Source organism: Juglans microcarpa x Juglans regia, chromosome 1D, assembly GCF_004785595.1.
Source record: "Juglans microcarpa x Juglans regia isolate MS1-56 chromosome 1D, Jm3101_v1.0, whole genome shotgun sequence".
Lineage (NCBI taxonomy): Eukaryota > Viridiplantae > Streptophyta > Magnoliopsida > Fagales > Juglandaceae > Juglans > Juglans microcarpa x Juglans regia.
The window spans coordinates 13,867,564-13,888,576 of record NC_054594.1 but is presented as its reverse complement, the minus strand read 5'-3'; the positions used below and the strand labels follow the sequence as shown (position 1 = coordinate 13,888,576).

Below are 21,013 nucleotides of genomic sequence, written 5' to 3'. Positions count from 1 at the left end.
TACTTTTACCCATATTATCCTGGAAAACCCATTTTAAAGTAGTATTATAAAATACTGAATCCAAGGGCAAGCGGCCAGCAATATAGCATACATCTAAAGAATGAGAAAGAATAATGACGAAAGACATATAAAAAGCAAAAAGTAAGAAGAAGAAGAAATGAAAAAGTACTGATAACTTACCTGGGTTGTAGCAGTTTCATTGGAAATTAAATGACCAACAACTACCAAGTGACCAGTTGGTGGCAAGAGCAACGTACATTGGCATAAGCTACAATATCTATATATACATATATTATATATATACATATCCCTAATCTCAAGATTTTTATGGGTTTTTATGTTTTTAAAAACCTTTCAAATTTATAACTAATGCATGGCATGCAGCTTTTTGATTAAGGTAATTCACCTTAGCTAAAAAATATTCAAATCAATTCATAAACTTTTCATTGAAATCTGTCAACACAACCAATCTTTCGGAATGCACACAAGGATCAATATAACACTCATTCTACGGGTACTGAATTAATTATGAATGTAAAGACAAATGTTTGGATATATGGTAAATTTTTTATGTGGCTCAACAAGATGGGAGCGAACCCCATCTGACCCAACAACCTTACCTATCCTCAAACATGTGTTGATGTGAGTAAATTTTTGTTCTTTTTTCATCATGTTCTTATTTGGTTGGTTGGTTGCTCAAAAAATAAACTAACAAGGCCATGGATTAGCAATTCATGTTTTGCACACAATAAGTTAAGTGAATTACCAGACATGTGGCTTTAGCATAATGCGCATATCAATATTAATTTGATATTGATTTGAACAATTAAATATCAATATAATTTCCCGGTTTAGGAATAATGAGCATCCATCTTTCTTCAACCAGTCTGCAGAAAATGAGCATGAAAGTACTAAAGCTACTGGCTGTCCATGGTAGTGCAGAAAATTCTGCTATGCACTCTATTTTGCTTCTTCAACCAGTCCATTTCATCCCCATTTTTCATTGGCATCTTTTGCTCAACCAAAGTTATTTGTTTGTATGAAAAGCTATTGAAAACAAGAGACAAAAACCAGCCATCTTATAAGCTTTAACTCTTCATTTAATTTGGTTCCAACAAGTTACTAAAAAGCTGTCAAATGCCATTTTAACTACACTCTAATGGTCTTGGTTCAACTACACTCTAAACAAGTTGATGTCACAAAAAGAAAACCCATCATCAAAACTATGCTACCTCGACCATTTCTCACTGATCCGATCCTAGTCGATGACAGGTAATTATCAAGTAGTCTTTGAATATGGCTGACAAAACAATTAAAATGAAAGAGATAAAAAAAATATTGTGACAATAAAATATAAGATTGAGACAAAAAAATAAAAGATTGCATTTCTTTAACATCAAGAGCAACCTGAAAGACTCAAGTGAGAGCAAAGCAGGTGCATAAATCTAAAAACTGCAAAACATTGGAGAAAATCTCATTAAATATAATCAAGAGTTAGACTTCTTGTCTTACTTCTGTTGTTGCTCCTTCTTCTGTCGATTTTCTTTCGTTTTATGCACATTGGAGAACTATATTAGCAGCAGTAAAAGTCTTTGCACTTAAAGACAACAAAAAAAAAAAAAAAAAAAAAAAAAAAAAAAGAAGAAATTTACGATTGTTTTGTTAACGTACCTTGATTGTATTCTCAGTTTTCTCCTTCTTCTTCACTTTTCAGAAGCTGAAAGGCCTCATGCTTATGAAGTTTCATCTGCTCTTCCTCTTCCTTTATGAGGTTAACAGCTTCTTTATCTTTCTTCTACTTGAAAGCTTCCATTTCTTGCAAATACATTTCCTTATTCTTCTTTGCCATCTATAAGTTTCAAATAGAGAGAATAATGAGACTCGAGCTAAACAGGAATTTAAGCCATGATTACTTGGGGCACAAAATTTTTCTTTGAAAATGAGTTAACTGTACAGTTAACATGTTAACCTCTTCATAAGGTCCTTTCTGTTCTTCTATCATGTTTTTCCACTCTTCACCACTGATCCTTGCAACCTATTACAAAGCCAAAAGTCATCAAATTAGAGGAGAGCAAGTGGCTTAAAAAATGGAATAATATTGAAAATGAGAATTGTGATAATAAAATACCTCTAAAACACTATTCTTCTCCGCAAGCAGTGCAACTTGGCTACTGTTTGTGAACAAGAAGAATGCTGACATTGGATGCTTAGGTTTCAATGGATCCTTATCCTTCCTGTGAACAAAAATCAGAAATGTTAGTAACGTTGTTAACATACATGATTCTCATGTAGTAGCAAACATCAGGAATTGTTTGATGTACTTTGAACTCTAACAGGTGGGTTTAAACCTATTTATAGATCCTTCTTTCCTTATGATTTTCCACTCAAATACACAAGATGTGAGAAATGGAAGGTGAAACTCACTACATAAATTCTAGACAGCCGCAGAAATTCAAGAAAAAGCAAAACATGGTTGCTATTTGTGTGCATAGCTTGAACCTGAGAATGAATGTGTACTGTTGACATGAATTATAGAAAGAAACCATGCATATATAATTAGTATCATTCAAATAAATGTGTAAGGTTTTGCATAAGTGGGAGACACAAAACCAATAACAAGTGTCACCAAAGTGGTGCTTCCAATCATCACACCAACTTCAGCTATGCCTGCAAGAACAAACTGAATTTTATTAGCAGAATTTCATGACACCAACTTCAACTTTAGCTATACCAACACATGACAACATAACATTTGGTGCTCACAATCATCACACCAACTTCAACACAGACTCACAAATTTACTCTGTTTCTCACATCAAACTTGAAACAGGAAACAACAAACAAATAAATATAAATGACAAACTTACAAAAAATAAAAATAAAAAAGCACAAAATCGTCAACCCAAAAAAACAAACAAATAAATACAAATGAAAAACTTAAACATTTCAAACTAAAAATTGAAAATAAGCATGATTTATGGGTAGACATAGCATAAAAACAGCAAGCAAAATAAATAACAAAAAGAATTATAAAGTTCAAATCAATTTCAACCAAAAGTTCTCAAAACCCAAATTCTCAAGTCAAACACCTTGTATATACTAACAATATTCATTTTAAGGGCTTGTTAGCATCCACAAAATAATTGTGCATTTGGCACCGTAAATAAATTGTATAAACACCGACAAAGTACTTGTCTTGTGCAGAGTAGGTTAGTACATTTCCATTAACATCATCAAACTCTACAAACTCGGGCCATTTCAGAGACTCGGACTCAAACAGAACAAAACCAAATTCTGGTTTACTCCTCCGTACGTACCTAGCCATTTAACATGGAAAATATCAAGATAAAGGATACCCCGTACAAAATGTAGGAAAAATCCCTAAAACCCACGGACACGCAAGGGTTAAAATTCATTTCACAGAAATTTTATGGGAGTGGAAATTAACTTGAAGTGAATGTGGGTGTGTTCGTGAGAAGTAGTGAAGGAGAAGGGCCTTACCACCGATCGGCAACTCAGAACTCCAACAATGAACACAAATGAACAGCAGCAAACCCACGAAAAATCTGCAGATGAGAGAGAGAGAGAGAGAGAGAGAGAGAGAGAGATGGAGAGAAATACCTGTAGGTTTTTTGCACACTGTGCAAGAGACGAAGACGGATTGGGGAGAGAGGGAGGAGCAGCTGGAGGGAAATGAACAAGGGCAAAAGGCGGGTGAATTCAATTTTGGAAGAGTTTTGCAGCGAGTTATTATCGCCGCAAAAAATAAACTTTCGCCACTCAAGATGCGAAGCTCACACGGCAATTAAGAAAATGGATGCAATATTCTCATTTGCAGCAACTAAACTTCGCCGGAAATAGCCTCATAAATTTGGTACATGGCTTACGAATTTTACGACGATTTTTAATTCGCCGCTACAGTAAAAACATTTTTGCGACAAAAAAGTCATCGCAATAGTTCAAAAATCGCTGCAATAAATAAACCGTGAATTCCAATTCAAAATGTCTTATGAATTACATTGGAATTCAGCGGTGAATTAATAATCACCGCAAATAAGGACTATTCCCAGCGATTTTTTTTGCAGTGATCTAAAAATCTCTGGAAAATGTCTGATTTCTTGTAGTGCGGAAAGACTAATCTAATAAAATATTCAGTTATATACTATTATTAATAAATATTGATATCATATAATTATTTAAATACTAATATCATATCTAACTTTTCAAATATAATTTAGTAAAGAATATATTTTTTTAATTTAACTTTATAAAAATAATGGTGTAAACATTAGTTTGTAAAATAGAATTAATAATATTTAATATTAATTCTTGTAAACTATTACTATAGTTTAATCATAATTCAATGCTTAATAATTAAATTTAAAAATCCTTAAATATTTTTTGTAAAAAGTAAAGTTTTTGTACTAACATATTTATTCGATGAAAATTGAGCCTATATAAAACATTATAAAGTGGTTTTGTGTAAATAAATATAACCCAACTCCATAACATACATGTTTATTTATGGTAGTTTAGATTCAGAGATGAGTTGAGATGATTTGTAAATAATAGAATAAAATATTGTTAGAATATTATTTTTTAATATTATTATTGTTTTGAGATTTTAAAAAGTTGAATTGTTTATTATATTTTGTATAGGAATTTGGAAAAATTGTAAGGATGAGATAAGATGAGTTGAAGTGAATTTTGAATCCAAACCATCCTAAATGTTATGAATCAATCACTATTCACATCCACACTTCACACCTGACAACTTTTATTTTTTATTTTTTTATAGAGTATGGGAAGTGTATAGCAAATAGTGAGTGGTGAGAAGAATTATTCTTACTTAATAATCATTTAACATAACACAACTCCAATTAAAACCAAGCTTAGTACTTAAACAAAACCCATGTGACTTGTTGAGTCCAAGCTCACCTGGAGTATTAGGGCATAAATGTAATATCTATTCAAAACTCATCCTAACATGCTTTACGAGAGACCTCATTTGTTTTTACAGATGAGATGAGATGAGATAAATTGAGTTGAGATTAAAGTTAAAAGTTGAACAAAATATTGTTAAAATATATATTTTTAATATTATTTTTGTTTTGAAATTTGAAAAGGTAGAGTTGTTTATTTTATTTTGTGTAAAAATTTGAGAAAATTATAATAATTAGATGAGATAAGTTGAGAAGAATTGTGAAAGCAAATGAGGATAAATACGTCATTTTTAAAACAAAACCATTGGGGCAGAGAAGGGTCATGCTACGGACGCACCGAGAGAGCAACGTGCAGTGGTGGGTCTGGGTGAAGATCGACGACGGTGCGGCTGGGGTTGACTGTGGCAGAACTGCTAGGGAAGAAAAGCGATGGAAAAAGTAGATAATGGTTTGCAAAGGAGACTCACCGAGGGAAAGTTGTGTGCGGCAGATCTGAGGCTAAATGGGTAGTTTTCGACAATATGGAGGTGGCTCATGGTGGCTGTCGTGATTTAATGGCACTTCGTCTTGTAGTAATAGCAAGATGTGGAGGCTTTGGCAGTGGCTTTCCGTGGGAAGGGAAGGAGTCATGATGGTGTAAGACGATGTAGGGCAGAGCTAGCTTCCTCTCTTGGTGGTTGAGCGATGGTGACATGCTCTGTTCTTGGTGTCACCAAACAGAGAGTAACAAGTGCTGGTTGGCTGCCGTCCATGGGTTGAAAGGCGACTACATTGCCATGCGTGATGATCTCTTGGTGCTCTGATTTGTGTATGGTGATTTGCGAAGGTATAGGAGTTGTGGTTGCGTTGGGTTCTCTACTGGTAGTGGGTTTTAATGGTGAACTGCCCTCTGGTGCCGAGGAGTACTTGCTAGGAAGATAACAATAAACTACTACGATTTCTTGGGAAGATTTCTGAAGGAGAGGGAGAGTTTTAAAAGTACTCAACACGTTCCAATTTCAGTTATGGCCGATGCAACGGCTCACTCACCGAAGAATCATCCGAGAGAAGGGGAAGAATGACAAAAGTATAAACAATTTAACTTAATTTTTAGTAATAATAATAATAATAAAAACAATCCTTAACAACTTATTAATGATATAAAATTTGATAAAAAAATAATAGTAATAATAACAATAATAGAATGTTTATAAAGTTAATAAAACATAAAATTATTCACATTCTATCCCTAATAATATTGGGGTCGGATTGTTACAACATATGAGACAAAGAAATATATACATATGAAATGAAAACGAGAAATATAAATATTAAATATTTGTTTTTGGAAAATTTGATCCAAACTCCCTATGTTGTCTCTAGATTAGTTATCGGATAATATGTTAACAATTCAGATGTAGGGCTGCTACCCGCATCCCCCAAATAGGGGTTGCACTTGTCTTGTTTGCCACCTCCGCATTGGGGGCAGGGGGTGGCAGTTTGGGCCTCGAGCCAATCCCGATTGGCCCCCACAGCCGTCCGCTCACCTTTGCCCACCTTCCACCCACTATGAAAAATAAAAAACCAAAACCAACATAGAGAGAGAGAGATACTGCCTAGGAGAGATGGCAAGGGGGAGAGAGAGAGACTATGACAGCGATCGACTGGGACGACGGTGACGAGAATTTTAAACAGAGAGACTGAGAGAGGAAAGAGAGAGTGTGATGCAAGGGGGAAGGGACATTTTAAAACAAAAGCACATCCCCTGGTGCCCAAGTGCGTGCAGGCGTCTATGTCCAACCCCTGCCTTCCCGTCCCCCCTAGCTAGAGGAATGTAAGAAAATGAAAAATAATACTATTTTCCAACAGTTGGTACTTGGTAAGCCTATCTCATAAAACCTATCATTTATCATAATTGGTATTGTAGTCTCGAATATCATATCCTTTTCAACACTTGAAGCATGTGTCAGTCCCTAACATTCCCTTGCATGTCTCTTACCATACTTCTCACATATAAAATGTCATCCTGTCTCACCGTGTCGTGGCCTCTCTTCATTATCCCAAAAGGACCTATTAGCTTGTCCTTGCTTAGTAGACTACAAGGAACGTTTCATTTGTTTACTCTATTTCATAATTTTCTGAATGTCTTCCTCTACAACAAATGTTCTCGTGACTAGGTCATAAAAATTATGGTTGAGTCATCGCTCAAACTTTGTTTCTTTCTTTCCCTCATTAGGGATCAAATATTCGGCAAAATGGGTAAATATGAGAGTTTCGTGGTGTACTCATCAACAATCATAGTGCCTTAAGTAAGGTCTACAAACTGTCTTGCTCTTGTCTCTATGAGGGTTCGAGGCAAGAAACGCTCCAAGAATGCCTTCTTAAAACACTCCAAAGGAATGGGAACCCCTACTCCCTATTATTGCTAGAGTAGTCCCCTGGTTGCCCTACAACCATTGTTCACCCATGTCCATCAGATTGTAGGTGCCATACTCCACCTTTTGTTCATCAGTGCATCCGTTGCTCTAAATCTATCATCAAACATGGGTGGATGCTGATGAGTGAGCTGTTTTAATGTGCATCCAACTTATGGGGCTCTATCCCCCACCATCTAACCATTGGCCATTATATTAAAGAAACATGTCGCCGCAACACCGAGTACCTCAGGATTCTCATCTTGTACACTAGCGTAACACCTTGAACTTTGGAAAGTTATATTTTACTAATTATTTGAGATTTTTATTTTATGTGGACAGTTCTACTTATTATTATTTTAGGTGGATTTTTAAGTTAAATACTTGGGAGAAACCATTACTAGTATTTTAATCAAGACCCATTATTTAAAGTTTACATTTTTAAACTGAATAGTACTTTGGACCCATGAATTTTGTTTGATGCCTAGCTGAGATTTTTGGACAATATTGGCTAAAGCCGTGGGCATGAAAAATCATTTGCAGGTGACTATGGATTTTATGGAGTCCAATAAGATGGTTAAATTCCATTTAGGATATGTTTGGAGTTATGTTAGGAGTTTTAAAAAGTTGTTAATAGTATTAAAAGCTCTTTAATGACAAAATTAGATTGTTTGGGTGTTATATATTAAAATATTTTTTAATTTCAAATAAGCTAAAAAGTATGTTCGAAGAAAAATATTTTCCTAAAACGTGCTTTTCAAATAATGTAGAATGCCATTTTAATTTTAAGAAGATTGTCAATATATATGCGAAAATACCTATACAACAGAATCCATAAAAGTTATTCAATAGGATTTTACAACTTTAAAACTTTCAAGATTATGGTCATAATCTTTAAAACATTAAATAATTCTCTTACCTACATTAGAAAGTATTTTTTTAATTTGTTTTGCTCTAAACATATGGTTATCAAATGGTAAAGAATTTTAAATTGTAGAACTTATTGTTTAAATCCTAAAGTTATAAATTATATTTCTCACTGTAGTCTCAAATATACACTTAATTTTATTGGACAAGCAAACCCATTTTATTAGATAATGGGCTCGAGAAATAATTATAAGTTCAAAAAATATTTATTGGGCAAATTGGACTTATTTTTTATTCAAGATCCTGCCTATTAGAATTTATTAAATACGTAGCCCGTGAATGAATGGGCAAGCTGAAAAATTTATTTGGACCCTTTTAGTGGTTAATCCTTCCATTAAGTCCAAGAAGATCTCTAAGTCCCGTTTGAATTGAAAAATTATCTTAATTCCATCTCATTATTACAACTTTTTCAATAATCACCGAGAGCCTCCTGCGTTCAGCGCAGCCGTGTACCAGTTGAACCATACCGCCAACCCAATAAGATCACACCCGCGAAACACCATGTTCCAGCGTGTATAACCCACGATTGCCTCAGCCGTCATGGTATCTCCCTCCTAGCCGCGGCAACAACCGCTACCCCCACGTTCAACCGTAGCCCCTCCATCACTGCCTCTTTCTGCAACAGCAGCAGGAACATCACTGTCGCCTTGGTTTCCTCTCTGTCGTGCTAGAAACTCTCTCATCTCCACTTTCTCTGTTGTGACCCGAAGCCACCACAGAGGGCGCTACAAGGTCATCCTCCACCGATTGGAAACTACCCTACCACCACCCAACGCCTCCCCGTGACCTCCATTGTAAGCCACGAAGCTGTGAACCCAACAACCACTATTTTGCAACGTTGAAACCAATGCAGTCAATAAGAGTACACTGCCACCGTGATCCTCCCACACTTCACTGCACGGTTGTCCCACCACTGGATTCCTCCACCGCAACCGTGAGCCTCTATTACACCACTAGGAGTGGCCTGAAACCACACCCGAAACCAAGAAGGATGGCCAGCAACTGAACGCTGCCTATCACCAAGCCATACCGTCGGTTTTATTGCGCTCACCGCCGTGCCCCAACGTGCCCAGCCACCTTGCACCGTCTCCCTCCACTGACCACTAAGCAACACACTGTCTGGCTCTCTCTCTCTCTCTCCCCCACGCTAGTTCTCTCTCGGTTAGTCCCTCTCTCTAGGTAATTCTCTCTCTGCATATCTCTCACTCTCTCTATTAGTCCCAGAAGGTGCTATATGCCGGACCTTCTTGTTCTGTTTGCTAAATTGGCGCAAAGAACTGTCTTGGAAAAGCAAGTAAAATCCTAGCTAAACTCAACTCGACTCAACAGAAAGCCTCTTCCCATTGTGCCGCTTTACATCAACCTATACAAAAATGGTTCGCGACATCAAAAGCGCGAAGAAAATCAAGAGAAAGAGCAAGGTTCAACTATCTTTCTTTCTTGATGCCTTCAATCAATCGTTTAGTTTTAATTACCTTTTGGGCCACCTTTTCACGCAACCATCCTATCTCATGCAGGGCTCAAACAAAGGAGATGGGTCTTCGTCTTCATCATCTTCGATACCCTCGATGCCGGCAAAGGTATGGCAACCAGGTGTGGACAAATTGGAGGAAGGCGAGGAGCTTCAGTGTGACCCCTTGGCCTATAATTCCCTTCACGCCTTCCATATTGGTTGGCCATGTCTTAGGTACCTCTAATTCTGTGTGCTTTTTGTTCAATTCATTGGTGACCCAATTCGTATTAGCCATATGCCATGATTTCCTTGTATGTCTTTTTAGTTCGTAATTTGTAACTCGGTGGTTCACTTTTGTATCCTTTCTGAAAATATTGATGTGCATATCTCATCTTATAAAACCGATTCTATAAGAGAGGATTACTCATTTCTTATAAACATTCCCAAAACCTTGTCCATAGACAATGTGTGATTATTCCTTAACATCCTCCCTCACGTGCAGGTCAGTATTTTTCCTGGTCCTTGTCACGGGATTAGTAGTGTGAGCCTCATTCATCCTGTGACAGGTTCTTATACGATGAAGAAATTCATGAGCCTAACTCATATCATAAAACTAGTTTTACAAGAGAGAATTGTTCATTCCTTATAAATATTCTCAAGACCTTGTCTTAGGCAATGTAGAATTATTTCTCAAAGAAATTCATGGGCCTAACTCATCTCATAAAACCAGTTCTATAAGAAATGATTGTTCATTCTTTATAAACATGCCCAGGACCTTATCCACAGGCAATGTGAGATTATTCATCAACAACCTCACTTACGTGCAGGCCAGTATTTTACCTAGTCCTTATCACGAAGTAAGTAGTGCGGGATCTCATTCATCCTATGGCAAGATCTGATACTATGAAGAAATTTATAGACCTAACTCATCCCATATAAAGCCTAATAAAAGGAGTGAAATAACTCTTTATAAAGTCCAGGATGAGTTTGTTACTAAGCTATTTGGGACTAACTCATTCAATAAAATTTTATTGTTAATTACCAAAGAAAAATCCAGCTCTTTTCTCGTTTGACTACGAGGAAAGTAAAAGGAAACGGGCATAAGTTTCAACTTTGAGTAGTGGTTGTTTGTTAAGTTGGAGAATCCATAAAGCGTTAATTGGTTTTTGAATCGTGGGTTTGGGAATGAACAAGCAGCAAATGCAATGAATCATATTTAATTTTTATAATGATATTTGAATTTGATAGTTTAGATTTTGGATGTGATTTGCTGAGGTTGATGGTGTCATTTTCTCGCACCTCAATGCTTTGGTTGCTTCATATTTCAGAAATCAAAAAAAGAATTTGAACTATATATTCTTGAACATTGACTTTTGTTTTTGGGATTAGTGAAATTTCCTCTCCAATGAGGATATAATGGAAGTCCGAACGGAGTTTTTGTTTTTGTTATAATTGAAGATTTTTTTACAGCTTCGATATTGTATGCATGTGATACACTGGGGTTGGTCCGAACGGAGTTCCCACAAACGACGTATTTCTTCGCGGGTACTCAGGTGAGGTTTGTTTCATATTGCTTTTTATGTATGGCTGTGGAACCATATATTCAGTATAATCTTTTTCATGTGTAAAGTCGTTATTGATCTCTACATAGTGCAGTTGCATAAAATGTGTGCAATACAGATTCAAATAAGTTTCCCTAATAGACGCAAGGATTATGTTACTCCAGTGTGCAATACAGATTTCCCAAGGATTGCCATAGTATCAAAGGTGGTTCCTGTATACAACTTAGGCACAACTTTTTGTTTACAGAGGAAGAAAAATTAAAATACAGATCTATCTAAATATTAGGAAGAGGAATACTTAGGTTTTTTTTACCTCTTTTTTTTTTTACTTTATAGTCCTTTGTCCTTTGTCCTTTTCTCATCACATTTTGTACATTGTATGTCTAAATCATGGTTCTTCTGCAGGTAGAGAAAGCGTCTTGGAACTCTACTCATCAAGAAAAGAAAGCTTCTTCGAAAAATATCCAACATCACAGGAAAAAGACGTGAGCTAGTGCCTTCCAAACCTACAGCTGGAGACTATGATATGGAGAGTGACAGTAGTGATAGTGACAAGGATCATGAGGATGTGGAGCTTGGTGGATCTGGGAGTCCGAGTTTGCAGGCAACATCATGCTACATACAGTCATGAAATATATAAATATTATGCAGTTATTTTCAAAAAAAATAAGGTTCGCAATTAAAAAATTATTATTTTTTCATGCAGGTCCCGTATTTATTTATTTTTTTTAAAGTGATTGCATGATGCTTACGCACTCACGACTACGACTATCATTTCTCTTGCCAATTTCACAAAAACAGAGATCCACATTGCTTGTTCCTCCCATTATCTATTTAGACTTTTCATTTATTTTGTTTGCTTTTCCAGTTGTCACTACAAAAAAATACTTATTCGCGATAAGTTAAGTCAAATTAAATTAGTTACAAATAGTCTTTTAATTACAATAAATTAATCACAAAAATCCATTTTATCTATTTAAAATTTTCATCTATCTTGTTTGCTTTTCCAGTTGCGCAAGGTAGCTCATGAAGGATGTATAAACCGTATACGTGCCATGGCACAAAATCCCCATATATGCGCATCTTCGGCAGATAATGGTTACGTGCAGGTTAGAATTCATGTCGTTTTATTGTGGGGTTTTTCATGATTTTCATGCCTATTTTGGGTGTAGCCTTTCTGTCTTGCTGTCCATGTAAGCATATGACGTTATGGAATGTGATAATATCTCTTCAGTTTCTTGAATCTCAGGATTATATCATGAAGCCAACATGTTTGTTGTTTCATGTTTGCATTGCATATTTACTTGGTTGTTGAGGTTGGAAATCATAAACCTAATCCCTCTTCCCTCTCTCCCCTTCTCCCAGGGAACGTGCTAATTAGAGATGTGTAATTTACTATTACAAACTTGCAGAGTAGAAACTTGCTAATAAACTTCTATCTATAATATGCAGTTATGCACTAGGCCCTTCCAACTTTATTTAGAAAATAGTGTCTGGGAGATGAATGAGCATTCAGTTCTAGTAATACACCTTTATAAGTGACCTCGGGGCATTGCAACAGAACTTGAAATTTGATTTTCTAGATATAGATTACAATAAAAATGATAATGCTCTGTAGGTATGGGACTTCAGCTCTCATCTGAATGCTTTAGCAGAATCAGAAACACAAGGTGCCCAGGGGGCCTCGTCAGATTTCAATCAGGAAGCACAAAGTTGAAGGCTATGCTATAGACTGGAATCCTATTGTTCCGGGAAGGCTTGTATCTGGTACTGTTAGACTGGAACCTTAATTACTAGTTGTTTAACATGGTCTAACGCTTTGATAATGTTCTTCATGCGTGAAGGGGACTGCAACAATTGTATTTATCTGTGGGAGCCTACATCTGATGCGACATGGAATGTGGGTACCCAACCATTTATTGGTCATGTTGCGAGTGTCGAGGATCTACAAGTGTATTGTTAACCCATGAATCTATAGTTGTTTGGGTTTTCCCTATATGCAGTTGAATCTTGTGCTTTGAGCAGAACTGTTTTCCTTTATTTTTTCAAACTTGTAACCATTTTTGTTCCATCTCTTCTCTTGTAGTGGAGCCCTACAAAATCTCATGTGTTGGTATTCCTATCGACCTGATAGGTTATATATTCGATAGGATTCAATTAGAGTCTCGGTACATTTCGACGGATATATTGCCATTCGGGATCCTGATTATCCGATTTCTGCTATTTGCCGGTATCGTGCCTGATGTTGCCGAGCGTAAAAGGGAGCCGATGAGACCGATCAACAGCACCACCCTCTCATGCAGCACGGGACACTCGAGACTACGTCTTCATGGACATGTTCCAGACCCGATTGATCCTCAGAGAGATGCACAGCCGGGAGATCATGGAGTATCGGCCGCTGAGACATCCAGACAGGCTGAGACATCAATACACAAAGCTACTCGTGAGGACATGGCCTAGATCGTGCGTGCAGCGATCAGCGGACAGACATCAGCGGTGATCGATGCAGTGAGTATGGAGGTCCGTTCTGCTGTGTCTAAGTTTCGTATAGAAATTATTACTACCATCTCTAAGTTACGTACAAAGCTTGATGTCATGTCTGCGACTCAGGTCACCATCAGTACTCGACTGACACAGATAGAAGAACGCTTAGCTGCAGTCGAGGAAGTGTGCAAAAATTTGGGGTCTTAGTACTTTCTATCTTCTATTTATTTTTTTATTTTTTTTGTTTTTAGAATGGGCAATATTTAGTATTTTGTAAATTCAGTATTTAATTATGAATTAGTATTATTTTATATTTTCTAAACTAATTATTGATTGATATTATTCTTATTATTTAATTGATAAATTTATTATAATTACTAGTTAATATAAATATAATTCTCTAAAAGAAAAACAAGATCACTGTTCGAACCATACGACTAACGTTCGAACAGTGTTGATTCATCATTCAAACGGTGAAAATTGTACGATCAAACGGTAGAGCAATTTTTCACTATAATAATGTTACTTAACGCGCCAAATTACACGTTTAAACAATGACGATTCATCATTCGAACGATGAAAATTGTACGTTCGAATGGTAAAACAATTTCCCGCTATAATAATTTAACTTAACGCGCCAAAATATATGTTCGAACGGTTAAATTTAATCGTCCGAACGTTAAAACATTACATTCGAATGGTTTCATTATTAGGGACAAAATATTTCGTCCCTAATTATACCGTTCAAACGGTTTTGTTCTTCCGCCATTTTTTTGAGATGAAATTTGAAATTCGTCCCTAAATCTCACATTTTGGGACGATTTTCATTTCGTTCCAAAACAAAATCGTCTCAAAAAGTCTTTTTTATTGTAGTGATCGCTCAAGAAAAAAAAATATTTTTAGTTAATGATTAATGAAGTAATTTCAAATATATTGATCCATTTTTTTATTTTTTAAAAATTTTAAATATATTAAAAAATATGAATAAAAAAATTACAAAAGTAATTAGTACCGATTAGGGTGCTACTCATAAGTACCGCACCCTCATCGGTACCACTTTGCCAAACTTTTGGAAAAGAGAAAATATATTTGTAATTATGAATTATGCAACCGTCGCATAATTATTTTGAAAAATATGAATAAAATATAGGATCATATAAAAAAAATTAATTTTTTAATAGTAGACCTCACTCTTTTTTAAAACTATTACGCAATTTTTACATACTTTACGATGGTGCGTAAAATTACTCTTTAAAAAAACAAAAAAAAAAAATCCCTTCATCGTTGCTCTCTTTTAAATTTGAGAAATACTTTTTGTCCCAAAAATGAATTTTGAATTTGTGTCTAGAATGACTTTATTTTTTACTTATTGATTAAAAAAATATTTTTTAATAATGTTGTGAATTATTTATTTTTCTTAAAAGTATTTATAATGATTAAATATATATATATAAAATAAAAAATAAAAAATGAAATAACCTATTCGAAATGTTTAATCGGGATGCATTTTCGGTAGCAACGCTCTTTAAATTTCGTGTCGAAGTCAAAGGACTTGCTTTAGGTCACATCTTGCGTGAGCTGTATCCTTTCCAGTTTCCCTACCTTTAAATCACTGCAATATTCTGTTCCTCTTTTTCGAAAAATTTTTTGTCTCTTTCTCTTTGTTCTTTTAAATTAAAAAAAATATAAACACATCATTTTTTTATAAAATATTATAAGATTATATTTTAGAATAAAAAATAATTTAATAAAATAATTAATAAAATAACGTCACTTTATAAAAATATTTATATTTTAAAATATATATTGTAAAATTTATTATGTAAATATCAATATCATTACTCCAAATTTTAATAATAAAAATATAAACATTAAAATATTACAAAACATACAATAATATAAAATCTGAATGTTTATTTTTTTTTTTTTTTTACAGAAAATGGTCATTCTGTCGTTTTTTTTTTTTTTTTTTTTTTTTTTTTTTTTTTTTTTTTTTTTTTTTAACTTTCCCTCCTTTCTAGCAAAACTGACAATTGATTTCAATATTTAAAATTTAGATTGGATTTGGATAATTATATGAAATATTTTAAATAGTAGTTAATAAAATATTATTAGAATATATATTTTATTATTATTTTCATTTTAAAATTTAAAAAAATTAAATATTTTATTATATTTTTATATAAAAATTTAAAAAAATTATAAAGATAAAATTAAATGAGATTAAAAGATCTTATATGTGTATGAGCTTGAAAACATGAGAAAGCGCTCGTTACCTAAACCGGAGACAAAGGTCTTCCAGTTCCTTCCTCCATGGCGCGAAATGATTACGTCTACAATGACGCGTAATGTTTACGTCTACAATGACGCCTAATGATCAAGCGCTTGTAGATAACTATCTCACCTCCATCACTCACTTCTTCAGTTTCAAGGATATGGTCTTCTTTCTTCACATGGTATGCCATCTCCAAGCTTGTAGCTCCACCACCGACCCTTTAACACCGCCTCTTTTCTTTTCCCCAGTACTATTTCGAAGACGACAAACCCAAGACCCTCCTTTTCTTTTCTTTTCTTTCTCATTATTGTAGAGTTTGCTGATTAAATTGTGCTTCATTGGGATTCAGGTCATGAGATCGATCGACAAGTAAGCTTATTTCAGGAAAATTAAAGGAGCTGATTCCGGTCATTACTTGCTTACTTGGAATTAGTTATAAGGTTTGTTTTCATCTGTGCTCTCTAAAAATAGTTCATGAATGGTGAAATGTCTCGTTCGTAGTTGTGGTACTGATGAATTTGTCTTAATTATATAAGTAATTTACTTGTTTAGTGTTTATTTTTTATTTTTTAGTTTTGGACATTCTTTCATTCTGAAAAGGAAACCAACTCCGTTATCCGAAGTATATATCTAATGTCTCGTGATTTCTTATTTTTCTTATTAATTATTAATTTCTTGCATTATTAAAGTGTATAAACGCTTACCATATAGAAATGGTTAATAATTTTGGCTTTTATGCGTAGCTCCTCACATTAATTAGCAATTAGGTGAAAAAAACATTAATACTCAATTTAGAAGAAAATAAACTATCATTTCCTATGATCTCTCACAGAAGAAATGATACATGAAGATAGAGGGTCATGTTTCGTATTTCAAAGAATTAACAATCACTTTATTGTCAATTTTAATTGTTTATTAATAAGAAAACTTCTGTTTTGTTTAGAACGTTGATCATTCAGTCGTGTTTCAAGACGAATCTATATACTCTGTAATCCATATATATATAGGATTTGGGCGTAAATAGAAAAATGTTGAATGTGACATCAACTACATGAATGCTTGTGGCTAACATAGGATTTTCTGGAGTACTGATCAGTTGCTTTGCATTGAGGCCTCCGCAGCTACTAATCCCGACCGTGCAGCATACAGTTGCCATCACTGCAATGGATCCTAGAATCTATAAAGCGGCAGCGGAAGGCAAGCTGAAGGACTTGGAACATGAAAGCCCCGATCCACTTGATGGGTTTTTAACAGTTAATCAAAATACGATCCTTCATATTTGCATTTCAAGTATCCTCGTTGAAGAAATGTATCCCACCACTGGAGGAACCGACTCAACCTCAGCGGCAGAATTTGTGGAAGATGTACTGGACAAGTGCCCGTCACTTTTATTGAAAGCTAACGCAGAAGACGATACTCCGTTACATATGGCGGCAAGGTATGGGCATGCTTCCATTGTTAAAGTCCTGATTGAACATAAAAAATCCCAATGTCAAGATCTCGAAAGTGGAGTCGTTGAAGCTACTACAGAGATGATTGGGAAACTGAACAAAGAGAGAGACACGGCCTTACATGATGCTGTGCGTCACAATCACATTGAAGTGGTAAAACAGTTACTAATGGAGGTAGATCCAAAATTTTCGTTTGGTACTAATGTTGCTGGTGAGACCCCACTTTACTTGGCTGCCGAGAGACATTTTCCAGATTTGGTGTCAGAAATTTTAAACAAATTCAAGTATCCAGCTTATGATGGCCCCTTGGGTAGAACGGCTTTGCATGCTGCAGCATTTTGGGGTGATGAAGGTATTGCCTATATATCTTTTCAGCATTTTGGAATCATAATCGGCTTAAAACAATATTTATGTGGTGGTATCAAATTTGACAGGACATCGAATTCATGAATTAATATAAAGATGTTTGATATGTTGTAGATTAATTTCACCTGAATAGTCCTTTTTTCTATCTCCTAATGTCTTCCTTTTTGTCCTTCAGAAAATTATTACATTAATTTAGCTCGTTTAACTTCTTTTAGGAATGACCAAAAACATTTCGGAAAGATACGGACGCGATCTATGTAAACAAGCAGACCAAAATGGTTGGACTCCGCTTCACATGGCTGCATACATGAACAATATTGAGCCAACAAAACTATTGCTGGAATCTGATAGAGAGGTAGCATATGTGACAGACGCAGAGGGTAGGACAGCTCTTCACATTGCAGCTCATTGCAACCACTCCACCGTAACAGAAGAGATTATATCAAAGTGTCCGGATTGTTGCGAAGTGGTTGACAATGAAGGCCGTAATGCACTCCATCTCGCCGTGATGACCAACTGGCGACCACATGTTGCGCTAATGATCCAAGATAATTCGTCTCTCCGGAATCTTTTGAATCAGAAGGACAACGACGGGAATACACCTCTCTATTACTACTGCAATTCTTTTCGGTACCACGAGCGTGTCCTGAATTCTCCAAGAGTTGAGAAAATGGTCTTCAACAAAAAGAACCAGTATGCTTGTCAGGTCTTACGTCAAAGCTGTCAAAATGTTCATGATCAATTTAAGGTAACGTAATCTTTTATCTGTTCATGAAATTTTCTTGGAAACAACTATTCATAATTTTTTTAAAACTATCGATGGATCGACTTTTTCTTTTTCAATTTCTCCCATATAGAAATATATACTATTTTTCTCTTTTATCAAATATTTTTAAGCCATACTTCAAGAATCTCAATAGCTATTGAATTCTTCAAAGCAAGCTTTTAGTTTCCACAACTGTATTTTATCACTCCGAACAATATTTACCATTATTTCCTTTCGTTTGGCCCACAAAGTCTCTAAATTAGTGTGAAGAAGAGTCTGAAAGAAAATGTCACGTTAATTGCAATCGAGGTAGACAATATTTGGGTTTGTTGTATTCAATTTTGCTTTCGTATTGTGTTGTACTTGTTTCGGGTTATAGGGCGTGGGTCCAATTTCAATAGTAACTGGACCCCGTCCAATTCCATCCAAGCTGAATCCTTTTAGGTTATGACTTTAATTTGATGATGATGTGACAAAGAAACCACAACCTTTCCTTTGATGTAAACTTTATCCATTTATCAATATTATGTTAACTAGGTACACTATATCGTTATGACTCAAATTATAATTATAAACCTAGCTAACAACATAACTTGTTTCGTTTCAAAACATATTTGATTTGATATATCTTCTATACAATGATGCATCTTGGGAATGATAATATTTTTCTATTCATTTTATAACTGCTAAATGTTTTTTTGTAAGATGCATTTAAATACGATGTAAACTATCTTCATATATTCTGATTTTTGTCATTCTTTTTTACCGAGCCGCCTTGCTTTCTCAAACAAATGTTCTTTGGATTTGTTTTCTTTTCTCGCTTTCTTTCAATCAATAGAAAAATACTGAATACTCACGATTCCGCCCAATAAATATTTTACAGAAGATGAAGAACCTTTTTGGAGACATAGAAGATTATAATCTCTTTCACAGTGGACGAGTATTAGAAGTCGGGTTTGGTGCCATTAATATGAAGGAGCCGAACTTGGAGGATGTGAAGTTGAAGGAGAGGGAGAAAAAGATGAAAGAGGAGGAGAAAGCAGCTCAAGCCCATTTGGTAGTTGCTGTACTCATTACAACCGTGACTTTTGCTGCTGGCATTACCATGCCCGGGGGCTTCGTTGGAGGAGATGATCATGCACTTTCAGGCATGGCAGTTTTGAGGAAAAGTGTTGCGTTCAAAGCATTCATCATTACAGATACCCTATCATTGATGCTATCTAGTTCGGCTGTCTTTATCCACTTATTTATTCCGCTTATCCCTTCTGGATCCATCTTCAAAAAGCGCACGAGTTTTCTTCAAATGGCCTTTCGGTTCCTTCTGTCCTCCATGGTACCAATGATTTTGGCATTTGTCACAGGTACATATGCTGTATTAGAGCATTCAAATATTGCCATTCCTACTTGTATTATTTGCTTATCCTTTGTTCCTATCCTTGTTTATATATTTATGAAATTATGGTGGTCAGCTCTTTGATTTAAGTTTTAACCAATATGCAAAGATGTTTCTGATCTAATCAATAAAAATATTATGAGTATTTAACATTTTTATTTTAAGATAAATATCATTGTATATGGGGTTTAGTTGCAAATTTAGTAACCTAGTTTTTGCTAGTTTCCAAAATGCCACCTCGGTTACTCAACTGGTAACATTTATACCTGCAATTTCAAATTTTTACAACTAGCAACTTCCATTGATCTCCATTGACGATCTTTTGGCGGCATGGCATGTAACGCTATGTCCTCCTTTGAGCATTAATTACCAATGGCTTATCTAAATTTTCATATGAAATATCTAACTAAAACTCATTTTTTCTGTTTTAATTAACGATTTTTACAGTGCAGCATACATGTCAATTTAACCATTCTTTCTATGAATCATTTAAATCTTTTTGATGTTTTCTTTCTTTATTCATTTGAAATAATTTTTATACCTACCATTAAATTCGTAATATTTTCAAATATTTTTCATATATTAATATGAACGTAATATCTCTCAGTTGACAAAATGATATCAATCGCTCAATAAAAAATTAAAAATAAAATAAATGAGAAAAACTCGTTCATTCTATTTTTTGTGATGTTTTTATCCTTTTATCATATCTTGCACAATTGTTAATATGAGTATTTTTCTTTTTATTAAGATAAAATATTCTAATAATATTTTGACATTTGCATGTTTTTATTAATAAAAGTGTGAATTTGAGAAATAAATATAAAAAAGGATTAGGAAAATAATAATAATAAAGATGATACGTAGATGAGTTCGTTAAACGTATGGAAGCATCCCCTTGATTTTTGAAGGCCTCCTCAATCATACAATTCAGTTGTGCAATCACATTCAGTAACATCAATCTCATTTAGGCTATAATGGGCTTTCCACTTTTAACCTC

The 21,013-nt window shown here is 34.8% G+C and overlaps 1 protein-coding gene and 1 pseudogene across 2 annotated transcripts; both read left to right on the top strand.

Moving 5' to 3' along the window:
- Nucleotides 1-9,636: 9,636 nt before the first annotated feature.
- Nucleotides 9,637-13,738, top strand: LOC121266345 (annotated as a pseudogene).
- A 2,982-nt stretch (nucleotides 13,739-16,720) lies between these two features.
- LOC121250454 (ankyrin repeat-containing protein At5g02620-like) lies at nucleotides 16,721-20,689 on the top strand. 2 transcript variants are annotated; one of them, XM_041149593.1, is made up of 4 exons: nucleotides 16,722-17,840; nucleotides 18,070-18,602; nucleotides 19,504-19,981; nucleotides 20,621-20,689. In XM_041149593.1, the coding sequence occupies exons 1-4, from the start codon at nucleotides 17,093-17,095 to the stop codon at nucleotides 20,647-20,649; spliced, it is 1,788 nt and encodes a 595-aa protein (XP_041005527.1). In that variant the 5' UTR covers nucleotides 16,722-17,092; the 3' UTR covers nucleotides 20,650-20,689. The 2 variants fall into 2 exon arrangements, with proteins under 2 accessions (XP_041005521.1, XP_041005527.1); XM_041149587.1 differs by lacking the exon at nucleotides 20,621-20,689 and having other exon boundaries at nucleotides 16,721-17,840; nucleotides 19,504-20,158.
- Nucleotides 20,690-21,013: the final 324 nt, after the last annotated feature.

Coding starts and splice junctions, on each gene's coding strand:
- LOC121250454 (XM_041149587.1), top strand. CDS start 17,093: ATGCTTGTGGCTAACATAGGATTTTCTGGAGTACTGATCAGTTGCTTT. Junction 17,841..18,069: donor AGCATTTTGGGGTGATGAAG/GTATTGCCTATA, acceptor AACTTCTTTTAG/GAATGACCAAAAACATTTCG. Junction 18,603..19,503: donor ATGTTCATGATCAATTTAAG/GTAACGTAATCT, acceptor AATATTTTACAG/AAGATGAAGAACCTTTTTGG.